Here is a 13,621-nt window from a genome sequence, read left to right on the forward strand (position 1 = left end):
ATTTTCAAGGAGACAGATGTCTTTTTTTGAATCCTCACAGCTATCTAGATTCATTGTAAGTAAGGAGGTGATTTTGTCTAGTAAACCTGATATTTCGTAAGAATGAAGCTCATAATGGATAAATCAGGTTCTTTTCAGGATTCCTCATTTCATTTAATAATTACTAGAAACTAATTACTCCGTATTATTTCATGAGCTTTCTCCCTTTTATTGAAGACTACTTAACTGTATAAGCAAAACAAAGTTTCTTTGTATTACTTATTTGGCAAATTTCCTTTATATTATTATTCTGCTCATACTGTTTTTTTTTCTGTATATGATTGTTTTTCATCATGTAAAATTTGAAACTTAATAAAGAAATAATTAAAAAAATAAAAAAAAAATCTCAATGGTCTATTTGACAAGAAGAATAACCTTGATGCTACAGTGGTAGCTGGATGCTGTAGAAGAGAGAGTGAGTCACCCATGGAGCTGTGGCGACAAAGAGAGGAGTCTTACAGCTCTGAAACATAGCATATTTGAACAGATTGTGAAGAAGTGATTAAGAAACTCTCGAGGAGGTTTATCAAAATCCAATGCCTCAAGGAGTTCCACTGTAAGCACAATGTATTAAGATTCCGCTGCCCATCCTTCTCAACAAGGCATAACATAAGAAAAGATACGAGTCAGAGGACTCCATCGCTGGCACTTGGGAAGCAAAATGAGGTGTTTTGAAGAAGTTTTAGAGAAAATAATTGGGAAAATCCAAGATGTCTGCTGCTAGTGAATTTTAATTGCTAAAAAAAAAACAGCTTAAAATCATCCTAGGGCTGACTAAAAACCTCAAATTAACAGGATTTTAGGGGAAGGGGGTCCAAGGACCTAGGTGAAGAAACAGTTGAAAACAGCTGTCACAGTCTTACTCTCAGACCATATGCTGGGGAAACGGTGCTGCTGACTGCTTCAGCTTCTTTGGATTGCCAAGTACTGACACCCCCCAAGATCTCTCACAAAAAAAGTGTATGTGTGTGGTTGGGGGGGGGGGGAGGAGAGACAAATCACAGCCAGCACTGTGAGCGTCCCGAAGGAACACTATTAGTGCCTAAACAGCATACACGCCAACATCTGACCAAGTCAAAGTGGTAAGCAAATATCAGGGGAACGGACCCCGAGTTCCACTAATCTTAAGCAGGTTGGCTGAAACAGGTCCCTAAAGGATACACCTGCCTTTCCACACAGGCAGAGTAAGACCCTTATCAAACCCAGGGCAGCACTCAAAAGTGGAAACATGAAAACAAAGTAACCCCAGTCACAGCATATTCATTTAGCTACCTTTCAGTCTTGTTTCTTACCTTTTTCTTCCTGGCTGGCTGATCCATCTTTGCTTGCAAGAAGTCAATGAGCTTAGTTTGCTGAGAAATTGTGCCTTCCATTTTCACCCTTTCATGGGAATAAAGAACCTGCAAAGTTGAAACAAAGAAGTACATTAGAGTTTAATCAAGTAACATGTCAGATTAACTGAGATTTATTTGTATGCATGTGTATAATAGCAGAAAACCCCAACGATTTACTGTGGTTCCAACATTTGCACACTCTCCCAAACACTATAAGGTTCATAATCGAAACAGAAATACATCTAAAACCCTGCCTAAATCAGCACTTGGATGACCTAAAAGACAGGTTGTCTAAGTGCTGATAATCAAAACGGGTTTCTAGACGTATCCAGAGACTTTTTAAGCCTCTGAATGCCGCTGTGCGCCCAGAGCTCAAAGGGACATTTTTGGAGGGTGGGCGGGATGTGGGCTGACCTAGACTTGGTCATCCTGCAGGGGATAATCGAAAGTTTAATGGAACATGCCTAGATGGAACTTATACGTTGTGACTTAGGCGATCTAAAACAGGTATAAATGCCCAGAAGGTATCCAAAGTGACCAGATAACCACTACAAGGACAAAGTATAGGACCCCCACAACACTCCCCCAGAGATCACTGACCCCCTCACACCGCCATAAAAAATCGGAATAAAAACTGTGACAATCCTGTAACCCCGAGTCTTGTCACAGAGAGATTGGTAGGAATTTACAAGCCCAGATGCAGAAGGGTGAACCAAGTCAGAGCTCGGGTGAATAAGTCAGCTGACTAATCCGGTGGACTCTGAGCAGAAATGGAAATAGAAACAGGAAAGCTGTGACTTCCTGATACTGTCCAGTAAACCAGGCAGGTAAAGTTTTACCTCACGTTTTTCCAGGTGCTGTGAAGCAGAAAGCAGCAGAGCAGGGTGCCTGAAAGGACACATTTGAAAGGACACATCTTAAAAGTCTTCTGTCTCTGTCTGTGCTGGGGGGGGGGGGGCTCAAACACAGACAGTGTTTGTGTTTAGTCTGCTGATATTCTGAGACAAGGCCATTTAATCTGGTTAATGAAGTTAGCTGCTTGAGACAATGGAGGGTTCGACACCCCACAGGTTGAGAGAGATAAGAGAAACTTTAGCACCTTTAGATTTAGGACAATGAAGCACATATCCTGCTCACCCGTGCCACACCCCCTTTCTTGTCCAACCCCCTTTTCTTGTGTTGGTTACCACTGACCCTTGTAAAAAAAGGGGGTATAAAACTGGATGTAAGCTAATAAAGAACAGGCAATCTCTTTGGGACTTCTGTGAATCCTTCCTTCCTAAGGGGACTACCTCCAGATATCTGAAAGGCGACAGAGTGTGTGAGGGCGGTTTCGGGACCAAGAAACGGAACCCGTTCGTTTCAATTGGGGGCTCATTGTCCAGGATGGACTGGATGGACATCACCAGTACTTGAGTGAGTATTTCTGAATTTTCTGTTCTTTAATACTCACTGGGTATTGGCGTCCTGTTCCAACCCTTATTTATTAAGTAAGGCTTTTGGGAAGCCTATTTCTATTGTGCAGAGTTTTTGGGAAACTCCCCGCCACGGCTGCTGTTTTTTCGGGAAGAACGAGATTAAGTAAAGGCTTATGGAAGTCTATTTGTATTGCAGAGTTATTAAGTAAAGGCTTTTGGGAAGTCTATTTGTATTGTGGAGTTTTCGGGAAGCTCCCGCCGTGAAAATAAGCAACTGCCGTTCTTTCGGGAAGAACGATATTATTTATAGAAACGCCTGCCCACTCTGTCGCCTGTGTCTTTGCATGTGCTTTTCTCTTCTATCGCTTTAGAGATAAGATTTTATAGAGTATAAGATTATATTGTATATTATTAATGTACCTCGCTTATAAGGTAAGGTAAGCGAAAATTTCTGCATTGTTATATTGTTTTTGTTACAGGTCATAAAGGCACTTAGGATTCTCCCCCTCCTAGACAGATAAGACTTGTAAGGCTTGTGTTGCCTGTGTGTGTGACACTCTCCCTCCAGCTCACATCTCTCTGTGCCACCAGATCCTTTCCCATATATGTTTGCACTGCTTATAAAGTTTAACACTGAGTAAGGACATAGCAGTGTTATGTGGAATGAATTGCAAGCAGAGTTTTTGATAGCTGTATTCAGTTTGAGATCTTTCCTTCGCAGCTTGTACACAAGAACTGTTTCTTGTCTCCCTCTCGAACCGTACAATAGTTTGACTCTGACTCATGTTTTGAGTTCCTTCTTCGGATGCTGCCCTTTGCTTTGAAGGAAACTTCTGCCGTTTCTTGTGCTGTGTTTTCCGGAAAGAAAAAATTCCGTTTCAGGTTTATTTAAAAATTTGATATACCGCCTTGTCAAAATTCAAAGCAGTTTTACATAATAGTATAAAAAACAGAAAAGGAGAAAGGCATAACATTAAAAACAAATAATTATTAAAAACAGTCAAAAACATAGATGAACATTAGACTTACCGAAACAGAAGTGAGAAAAAGGGTAGAAATACATTTGTGTAGATGAAAAAGGGAGGGAGAAGGATCAAAACAAAAAGGGACGGAACAGAAAATAAATAATCTAGCACTTTGTAGAAAAGATTAAAATGAATTAAGAAAAGCAAGGAGCGAAGTTCCATTACAGTCCTTAAAAGGACTATGATACTCCAAATGCGTCTTTAAAAAGAAAGGCCTTCAAACAACTTTAAAAATTTATCAAGTGATGAAATTTCTCTTATATAATTTGGTGCTGAGTTCCAGATGGTAGGGGCCGTAACAGAAAAGATATTAGTACGCATGGGTGCCAATGTGTCTTAAAGAGGGAATGGGATAACAGGTTTTGATAAGAAGAACGTAATGTGCGATGGGGGGTGTGGGGGGATAATAACCTGTTGATGAAATCAGGAAGGACCGGAAGCTATGGTTTATCTATTAGTAACATTATTTATAAGTAATTCGATGATCTATGGAAGCCAATTGGGTGTTAATCAAAAGTGGTGTGACATGATCAAATTTTCGAGCTTTTGAAATGATTTTAATGGCAGTATTTTGAATAATTTGGAGGCATTTTATTTCTTTCTTAGTGATGCCTTTATATAATGCATTGCTATAGTCTAGACATGAAATGACTAGCGAATGAATAAGAGTATTTAAAGAAGTTTGGTCTAATAAAGTAGAAAGAGATCTAATCATTCAGAGGCGGTAAAAAAACATTTCTTGACTACTGAACTTATATGATCATGGAACGAGAATTTTCCGTCAAGAATAACTCCAAGATGTTTAATAGAAGTAACTATTTGAACAGGAACAGAGTTTATTGTAATAGGGACGGAAGAGGAGAAACCATCCTTAACTGGGAAAATCATTGCTTTGGTTTTAGAAGCTTTCTTTTTTGTGCAGAGCAAAGCTAATGTTTTTTTTTTTTTTTTCACTGATTCTCTCTGTGACTATTCTCTCTGTGCTTCTTTTGATGCACCTCCCTGCAGGTACATAGAACTCTTTCACCCCTGCCAAGTGGTACACTAGAGCAGTTTGCATATAGAGTGTGGGTAATAAACGCTGTACTGCATGAACATTGGCCCAGATTATGGTCAGAGAGAACATAAAGAATTTCTATTAGAATTATTATTCCCCGAGATTACTAAATACCTTCTGTTGTTTTCGGAGGACCCTAAAACTACCCCTTTTGACACTTTACTGCTCAGGATTGGGTCTGTGTGGAAGACCCAGCCATCTCAAATTATCTCAATGTCAGAAGCTAGGAGGTGGCGTGCTGAGGGAGCACCCCAATACAATAAAACACCACACACAGGAAATAGGGGGCATGTCAGAGGTAGTTATAGAAATTCCTCCATTTACAATCATTCCCTTCCATGAACTCAGAGACCAGAAGAAAAAAATTAGGAAAAGAGAAAATTAAATGGGAACAGGATAAACCTACAATGCAGATAGAATTGGACAGAATCAAAAGTGATTTAACAGCCAGAAAAAAGTGATTTAACAGCCAGGGTGACTCAGGCCTTCACAGCCCAGCTAGACTCCTTTCACTTACCTGTGGACTCACTTCTGGAGTCGCAGGATAAGGGAAAGAAGTCAGACTCAGAATTCAGCTTGAGGTATGTGGCACCTTTGATACTGGACACTTCCGACTGCCCCAATGTTAATTTGATTGATAGAGGGGTCAGAATTAGTTTTAAAGATAGAGCGCCTCCTACTGGAGATCAGAAAAATATGGAAATTTGTGAGATTCAGGGTCTAAAGGACAAAGCTTCAAAGTGTGTGTCTATCCCACAAAAGGAGCAAAGGAAAGACATTGTAGAAACTAATGCCCGCACGAGTGAGAATACAGGCAAAGAAAATAGTGTTGAGGTGGCTGGTCTTGCATGGGTACAAGGAATTCTAAATGCTTCTAAGACCTTTGGTTCATGAGGTTATTCCTGTGGCAGTTAGCCACACAGTGTTGCCTGCCAGTGCAGCAGCATGACGTAGTGTAACTCACTCAGAGGCTGCAGATGTTTCAGTTTAGGCACAAAATTGTGGGAACAGGTACACAGAAATTTTGTTTGAGGGCAAAGGATCATGAACCAGCAAACACAGCATCCAGTACTTCTTCCAGCAACAGAACGTGGTGCATAAGATGGAGGAGAGGGGTCTGAGTGGACTTATCTCTTCAGCATAATGGCTCTCCAGCTTGGTCAGATGCTAAAGTCAGGGAGCTCTCAGTAGGCTCACTATACACTCGCGGGCCCTAAATAAGGTTTCAAAGTCTGTAGTACCAGTGGCAGCCCTCTTACACTGACAATTACTGTGAAATTTAAACCCTAAATGTGCATTTTTCTCTGTCCCAGAACATGACTAATGATTTTCGGAAATTTCCCCTTGCCTCTGAATGCCAGGACATGACAGTGCAGACAAAAGAAGATCAAGCTAGCCTGCACCTGACTATCTGCACCGCAGTGCCCACTATCCATCCGAGTGCAGTGGGACCGAGGTAGCAGACAGTGTGGTCCAGATCAGCCTGAATGGAACATGGATGAAGTTTGCTCTAAGTGACCTTGAGGATGCTGCCAATTTAAAATGTTTTTTTTTTATTTTTCTTAGCAGCAGTTCATAGCCATCCCAGACCAGTTTTGGCACAAAGATATTTCTAATGTATTCCAAGGATCCTCTTTATCACTGCAGAGATAGACACGCTCCAAAGAGACATTAGCTTTTTGCCTTTTTCCGAATACGAGATGGTTATGATATACATTATTTGTATTACTTATGTGTTCATCTTGATTTGGTTTCTATAACAATGTGATTATTTGCAGAGTTAAATTCAGCCCTGCACACTTGACAGATGGAAAAAATAGCTTCAAGCCTAAAACTTTGTGTTTATGTTTTGTCTGTGCCATGTGGTCTGTGTTTTGTCTACTTGTTTTAGTTTAGTGGTACCCCAGGATACATAATATGGCCATTTCTAGAGCTCTTTCCCACTTTTTACTAGCCTAATTGCACAATGTTCTTTTTACTTATAGCTTCATATTCTAAATGTAGCTTAGTTAGGGGTTATATGTTTAAGAAAAGGTTATACAGTGTTTATTCTATGGTGCTCACTAGATATGAACCATTCAGTATACATTTCCGAATACATTCAGTACATAATTATGGTCTCTCTGATGTGCCATAATAGTTATATGCAGCACACAAAAACATATCTGATTTGGTGAATGTCCGATTAAGAACCTTAAGTAACTGAATATTGCCTCTCTTTTGCCATAACTATACCAAGTAAATGCATTAATACTGTCACATGTTGCCACATTCAGTACAGGCAACCTGGTCTCTCTCTCTTTTTCTACATTCAGTACAGGCAACATGGTTTCTCTCTCGTTTTCTATCTCTTATTTGGATCACACTGGAATACAGCTGCTGAATGATATCTGGACTCTTTTCAATCCGGTATATCCCTCCCTGTATGCACAGACATCATTTCATCCCAAGGGTGAACATCACCAGTTTCCAGTGACTGACAGATCCTGTGCAAACATCATTTCATCCCAAGTGTGCATCTCAGTTTAAAGAGACTGTCGGTTCCTGCTGGACTAATTCATCTTCCTGCACCCTGACTGCAAAGACTGTTCTACCTTCTCACAGATGCTGTACACAATGTTTCCTGTTCATTGGATCTATGGATTCAGGACAGCCACCTTCCTAAGAACGCTCTGCTGTACATTATCAACCTTTTACTGCACACTCTCTGGTAACTGGATTTCATATGCTGTGCATCTACTACCTCTTAGTATGGGGAACGAGACATTTCACAAGCTGCTGAACAACTTAAGAAAACCTTCAAAGAAGTGAATAATACTATCACTTTTGAAAATGGACAAATTGCACAAACTAGAAAATTTGCTCCGAGATGCTCATGTCTCAAATTAGGGAACTTTTCTTTGAGTATTCGCCCACTGCAAACCACATATTTAATGTTTTAATTCACCCTATCATTATCTTAATTATTCTACAAATATTTGCTATGTATTGTTATGATTCTCCTTTGCTGTAAAGTAAAACACATGTACATTTCTTTATCCCACAATGTTCCTTCTAGCTTTTAAGACAGTTATACATATATTTCCAGTATCTTCTCTGACACTTGCTAACTTGGCTAATTTGGTTTTAATTTAGCATGACCTATTGCATTGCATATCAGGGTCAGACATAATATTATCTCATATCCCATACTTGCATACTCTCTCATGACATCTTGGTACCTTTATGCCTGAACCTCCTGAGAAAGTTTCCTGCATCCCTTATGCACTATTCATTCGCTCAATGACGGGTAAGATATAGCATACTGACTGTACAACCTAAGACAGAGGTTTGAACTCATAATGGGAATTGTTTATCTTCATAGCTTGGAGATTCTGCAGGACAGGGGACGTGCTGCTATAATGTTGGAGGTAAGCGAGGCATCTGCGAAATGCAGACTGGCTGTTTATAGAAGGGTACCGCAAGCTTGCCTTCATTTCAAAGAATAAAAATAAAAATAAACAAAGTATGGGAGATGTCAACATAGCTATTGCTAGCAAACAGCATTTTCAGTTGGCATAACTAATGTAAGCAAAGGCCTATGGGAAATTATATCAATCTGACTCTGGAATGTAGATGCAGATAGACCCTGAGTGCTTATTCACAGAAAGCATCCAGAAAGACGGGTTTCAAATAGCCCTGATTAAATCATAATTGCAGATCAACTTGTAGCTAAAAGGTGTTAATATGTTGATGTCTGATGCTTGGGATGGACAGCTTGGGATGTACGGTGGGTCCAAGTGCACAGATAACTAAGATTAATCAGAAACTATTGTCAGAGGCATACTGGAAATTACATTCGACTGCAGCCTATTCTTTTTTCTGTCTAGCACAAGTTTACTATGTTATTCTGTATTTTAGAATAAGTTTCAAAACTATAAAAGCCCCGTCGCACTCTACCTGAAGCTTGGGACATCGCCCTCTCCACCCCCCTGTTTTTCTCTCTTTCTTTGTGTGTTCTCTCTCATTCACAAGAACACAGAAGCAGTCTCTGTTCAGCTCCTAAAACCCCTCCTTAAGAGACATATCTAGAATATATCTCTCTCCACGCTCATGCTGTGCATTTATGACGTCATTTTCATGACGTAAAAGGGGATTGAAAGGACATATTTGAAAGGACACATGTCTTCTGTCTCCGTCTGTGCTGGGGGGGCTCAAACATAGACAGTTTTTGTGTTTATTCTGCTGATGTTCTGAGACAAGGCCATTTAATCTTGTTAATGAAGTTAGCTGCTTGAGACAATGGAGGTTTGACCCCCCCCCCCCCATTGCTATGTACTGGTTGAGATAGATAAGGGAAGCTTTAGCACCTTTAGATTTAGACAATGAAGCACATATCCTGCTCACCCACCCACCCACCCCCTTTCTTGTCCAATCCCCTTTTCTTGTGTTGGTTACCACTGACCCTTGGAAAAAAAAAAAAGGGGGTATAAAACTGGATTTAAGCTAATAAAGAACAGGCAATCTCTTTGGGACTTCTTTGAATCCTTCCTTCCTAAGGGGACTGCCTCCAGATACCTGAAAGGCGACAGAGTGTGTGCAGAGCAGTTTTGGGACCAAAAAACGGACCCCATTCGTTTCAGTGTCTTGAGAGCAATTCAAGCAGAGGGAAGGAAACTTACCCCCCTGCAGCTAAAGGGGAGTGGTTTCTTCCCTCAGCTTAAACAAAGGTTCTGTAATGAGCTTAGGGAAGCAGGAGGAACGTGGCAGAAAGGAACCAGCAGATTCCCCGGGACAGGAGCAGAGCAGGAGCCAGAATCCCAGCATGAAGCTGAACTAGCTTGGAAGCAGCCAGAGCTACTTGCTGAAAGGAACTGGGACATGAAGGAGGAACAGGTTGGAAACTTGTCTTTATCATACTGTGTGCCTGAGCCTATGATAATTGATGAGGGCTATGCGCCGTGTGTAACTCATGCTGAGCCAATGGAGATTGCTTAGGGCTGTGAGGTTAAGGAGGGGAAGATTTCTGCTCCTTTCTGTTTCTCTGCGGTTCCCTGCTCACAAGGAGAAGTTAGGACCAAAGTAATATTCATGAAAACTGTCAGCACTTTTCCTGATGTTAGGATTAAATAAGGCACCAGAGCTTATATGTTTTGGGGATATACAAGCCTGCATATAGCTGAGTGAAATGCTGTACAGAACGACAGCCTGGGTTTGCCTGGTGTCAGGTTACAAGCCTCCGTGCAGGCTTACAGAGTGCTAATTGCTCTCCGTAGCAACTAAGGAGAGACTACGAGTGCTAACGCTGGCTAAAGACTGGTTTAGGAATGTTGAAAGAATACAGTCCCCGTTTGTAATAGCCGATGGGGACTAGCTGTACTGCATTAAACTGAAGGAACTTTTGATTGATAGCAAATGTACTTCTCAGTTATGATACTCTGGTGAAGAGGACTATTAATTCTATGATTTATTCTGATGAAGTCCAGAGCATGCCATATTATGTCTGATTTAAAGTGCCTGTTTTGTATATAAAGTTTATGTCACCGGTGAAACCGCGCTTGCCTGAAATTGCCAAGACCAGTGGCCTAATAAAAGCTATGATTTAACACTGAAGCCATTCTGACTGTTAAAGTTTCTGTACCAAGAACACACCAGATCTAACCCAGGTGATAAATTAGAGGTATCCTGCTTGAAAGATAGCCCTACTACAAAGGGGCTCATGCTGGAGTGTCAGTTGTAGATCACTGCCTAGCTACCAAAAACCGCTTGGCCAGAACATAGGTGGTGACAAAACGTACATACCTGCCTCCGGAACATCAGCACCTGACATAGGAAATCCTAATAGAGCTGTACAGAGGTGATTTAAGTAGTCTGGGGGGTGGGCTTGTGAACCATAAAGAGGAAGACCCAGGCCTATAAGCCATTCTAACTACTGCATTTGTGGTGGAAAATATGAGCCCACCAAACCTCCCCCCCAAACCTTACTGTACTGCCATATAGGTGCCATCTGCAGCTAAAAGGGCTATTGGGGTTGTACACAGGTGGGTGTAGTGGATTTTGGGGGTGTTTTGGAGGGCAGCAAGGGAGTTGTGGTGAGATGTTTATGTAGAACCCTCTTTGTGAAGTTCACAGCAGTGCCTGTAAGGTGCTCCACTACTCTGTTGCCATGTCTGGGTATCTAGTCCATCACTTTGCTGGCCCCTCCCATGTCCAAAAGGTCTTGCTCTGAGCGTATGGGACTTGGACAAATTTTTGGTCAAGAATGTGGTATAAAGATAGATGACTTGGTAGCAAATGGCTGGACGTTTAAGCAGACGATTTTCAAGACATATTTTTCAAGAATGGACTTTAGACACTGCCGACTTTTGGTGTCTAGCACCCTAGGCCCAAAATGGACTTATACTTTTTTTATTATTATGCCCCTCCACCTTTTTCTCTGTTTCTCACCCCCTTCCCTACCCCCTCCAAAAGGCACTTTATATATATATATATATTCCTTTCCCCCCCTCAAAGCACTGTCTCCATGTTCCTTCCCTCCAAATCCAAAACATTCTGGGGGATACTTATCAAGGTGAAGTCAGTCAATATTTTACCATACCTTGTAGCACAGTATTGCAGTAGCATGTGATCAGGGCTTTCAGTGAATCCCCTGCTCTAGAGCTCTGCTTTTTTGTTGTTGTTTACATTTTGCTTGATGCAGTTTGATTTGTTGAACAGGCAGCCTGTTCAACCAAACCGCAAACTGACAGTTCAACCAAACTGCACTGACAGTTCAACCAAACCGAACTGACAGTTCAGCAAGAAAGCTAAGAAGCCAACTAGGGGAGGTGAGTTGTGAAAATATATACCTGCTGAACTCAAAGAACACTTGCAGGTGAGTACATTTGCTTTCTCTGAGGACAAGCAGGTATAATATTCTCATATGTGAGACTCCCAAGCTGCCAGGTCATACCTCTAAGAAGAAGTTAGAATTAACAAACATGAGCCTGGAGAAACCAAAGGGTTGGAAGGTAAGCTGGCATTTAGGAAGAAAATAAATTTTGCAGTACTGTTTACCCAAACTGACTATCCCGTCTGAAATGATTCTCCAAACAGTAGTGGGAAGTGAAAGTATGATTTTGAAGGCCAAGTGACTGCCTTACAGATGTCCTCAATAGATTGGAAGCCAAGATTGGCTACTGAAGTTGCCATAGCTCAAACTTTATGAGCAGCGACATGGCCTTCAAGCATCAGTTCAGCCCGAGCATATATAAAGAAGATATAGTCCGCTAGCCAAGTAGAGATGGTTCTTTTGATGACAAGAACTCTAAGTCTGTTAAGGACGAACATCATATCTGTTAAGGACGAACACCATAAAGATTTGAGTGGTTGTTCTGAGAGGTTTGGTTCAATCCAAGCAGTAAGCAAATGCACATTTAGGCCCATATTCTGTAAACTGTGTCCCAATTGTAGGCAGCTATGGGCATCCTACAACTGTCTAATCAGCCAATCAGGACACACATTTAAAAAAATAAAAAAAAATGCTACTCAGGCAGGCCGCCTATATTGAAGGCGCCTCCGGGAGCCTAGGGAGGCCCATAAGCTTGCCTAAGGCTAGGCGGTAGCCTTAGGCGAACCTAGACGGCCCTATGCATCTCCATAGTAGAGCGGGAGATGCTTACAATGTAGGCCAGCAAAATGCTGACCTACACTATAAGTAGACGCGGCCGCTATACTTAATCGCAGCAAGGGATCTCCCTGCCACGATAAGTATTATGGCCGCAGCTGCCAGTCCTCCCAACCCCGTATGATCGCGGCAGGAGGGAGCCCAACCCCTTCCCTGCCTGATGATCACTCACCCAACCCCCACATACAATCGTGGCAGGAGGAAACCCAACCCCTCCTGCCCAATGACCACCCACCCCCCACTCACATACGAATGCGGCAGGAGGGAGCTCAACCCCTCCTGCCAGATGATCACCCACCCTTTCCCGAAGATCGCCGACAGGAGGGTGCCCAATACCTCCTGTTGGACCCCCACAACGAACCCCCCCCTGTCCCCGAACCCCCCCCCCCGGGGTCACCGAGCAAGTTGGCCAGCCGGGTCCTCGCACTGGCTGGCTGGCATCCATCCAAATGAGGCGGGCCCACCCCTCCCCTGCCCAACCCACAGTAGCCTAGGGCCTGATTGCCCAGGCACCTAAGGTTCCTCCTATGTTACATGGCCCATAGGAGGGGACTTAGGAGCCTGGGCCAATCAGGCCCTAGGCTCCTGTGGGTTGGGCAGGGCAGGGGTGGGCCCGCCTCATTTGGATGGAGACGGGCCTGCCAGATGGACAATGCGAGGACCTGTCCGGCCATCCAACTTGCTCGGTGAGCCCGGGGGGGGTTGGGGCATTTCGTTGGGGGGGGTCTAGCAGGAGGGATTGGGCACCCTCCTGCTGGCGATCTTCGGGAAAGGGTGGGTGATCATCGGTCAGGAGGGGTTGGGCTCCCTCCTGCCACGATTGTACGTGGGGGGGGGGGCGGCCATTGGGCAGGAGAAGTTTGGCTCTCTTGCCACAATCATACGTGGGGGGGTGGTCATTGGGCAGGAGGGGTTGGGCTCCCTTCTGCTGTGATCATGTGGAGGGACTGGCAGCCACGACCGTAATACTTATCGCAGCAGGGAGATCCCTTGCCGCGATAAGTATAGCGGCCGCGTCTACTGTAACCCGGTTCTGTAACCGGCATCTTTAATATGGACGTTGGTTACAGAATCGGGTTTATTTTGGGTGGGCCTAGGCCCAA

General features: G+C 42.9%; 1 protein-coding gene across 1 annotated transcript in view; it reads right to left on the reverse strand.

The window, feature by feature from the left end:
• CIT (citron rho-interacting serine/threonine kinase) overlaps nucleotides 1-13,621 on the reverse strand; it is a 702,016-nt gene that overhangs the window by 313,148 nt on the left and 375,247 nt on the right. Inside the window, 1 exon segment of the mRNA XM_033956569.1 lies at nucleotides 1,332-1,439. Within this exon segment, the coding sequence (XP_033812460.1) occupies nucleotides 1,332-1,439 (108 nt within the window).

The sequence above is a fragment of the Geotrypetes seraphini genome, chromosome 8 (genome assembly GCF_902459505.1).
Source record: "Geotrypetes seraphini chromosome 8, aGeoSer1.1, whole genome shotgun sequence".
NCBI classification, from domain to species: Eukaryota; Metazoa; Chordata; class Amphibia; order Gymnophiona; family Dermophiidae; genus Geotrypetes; species Geotrypetes seraphini.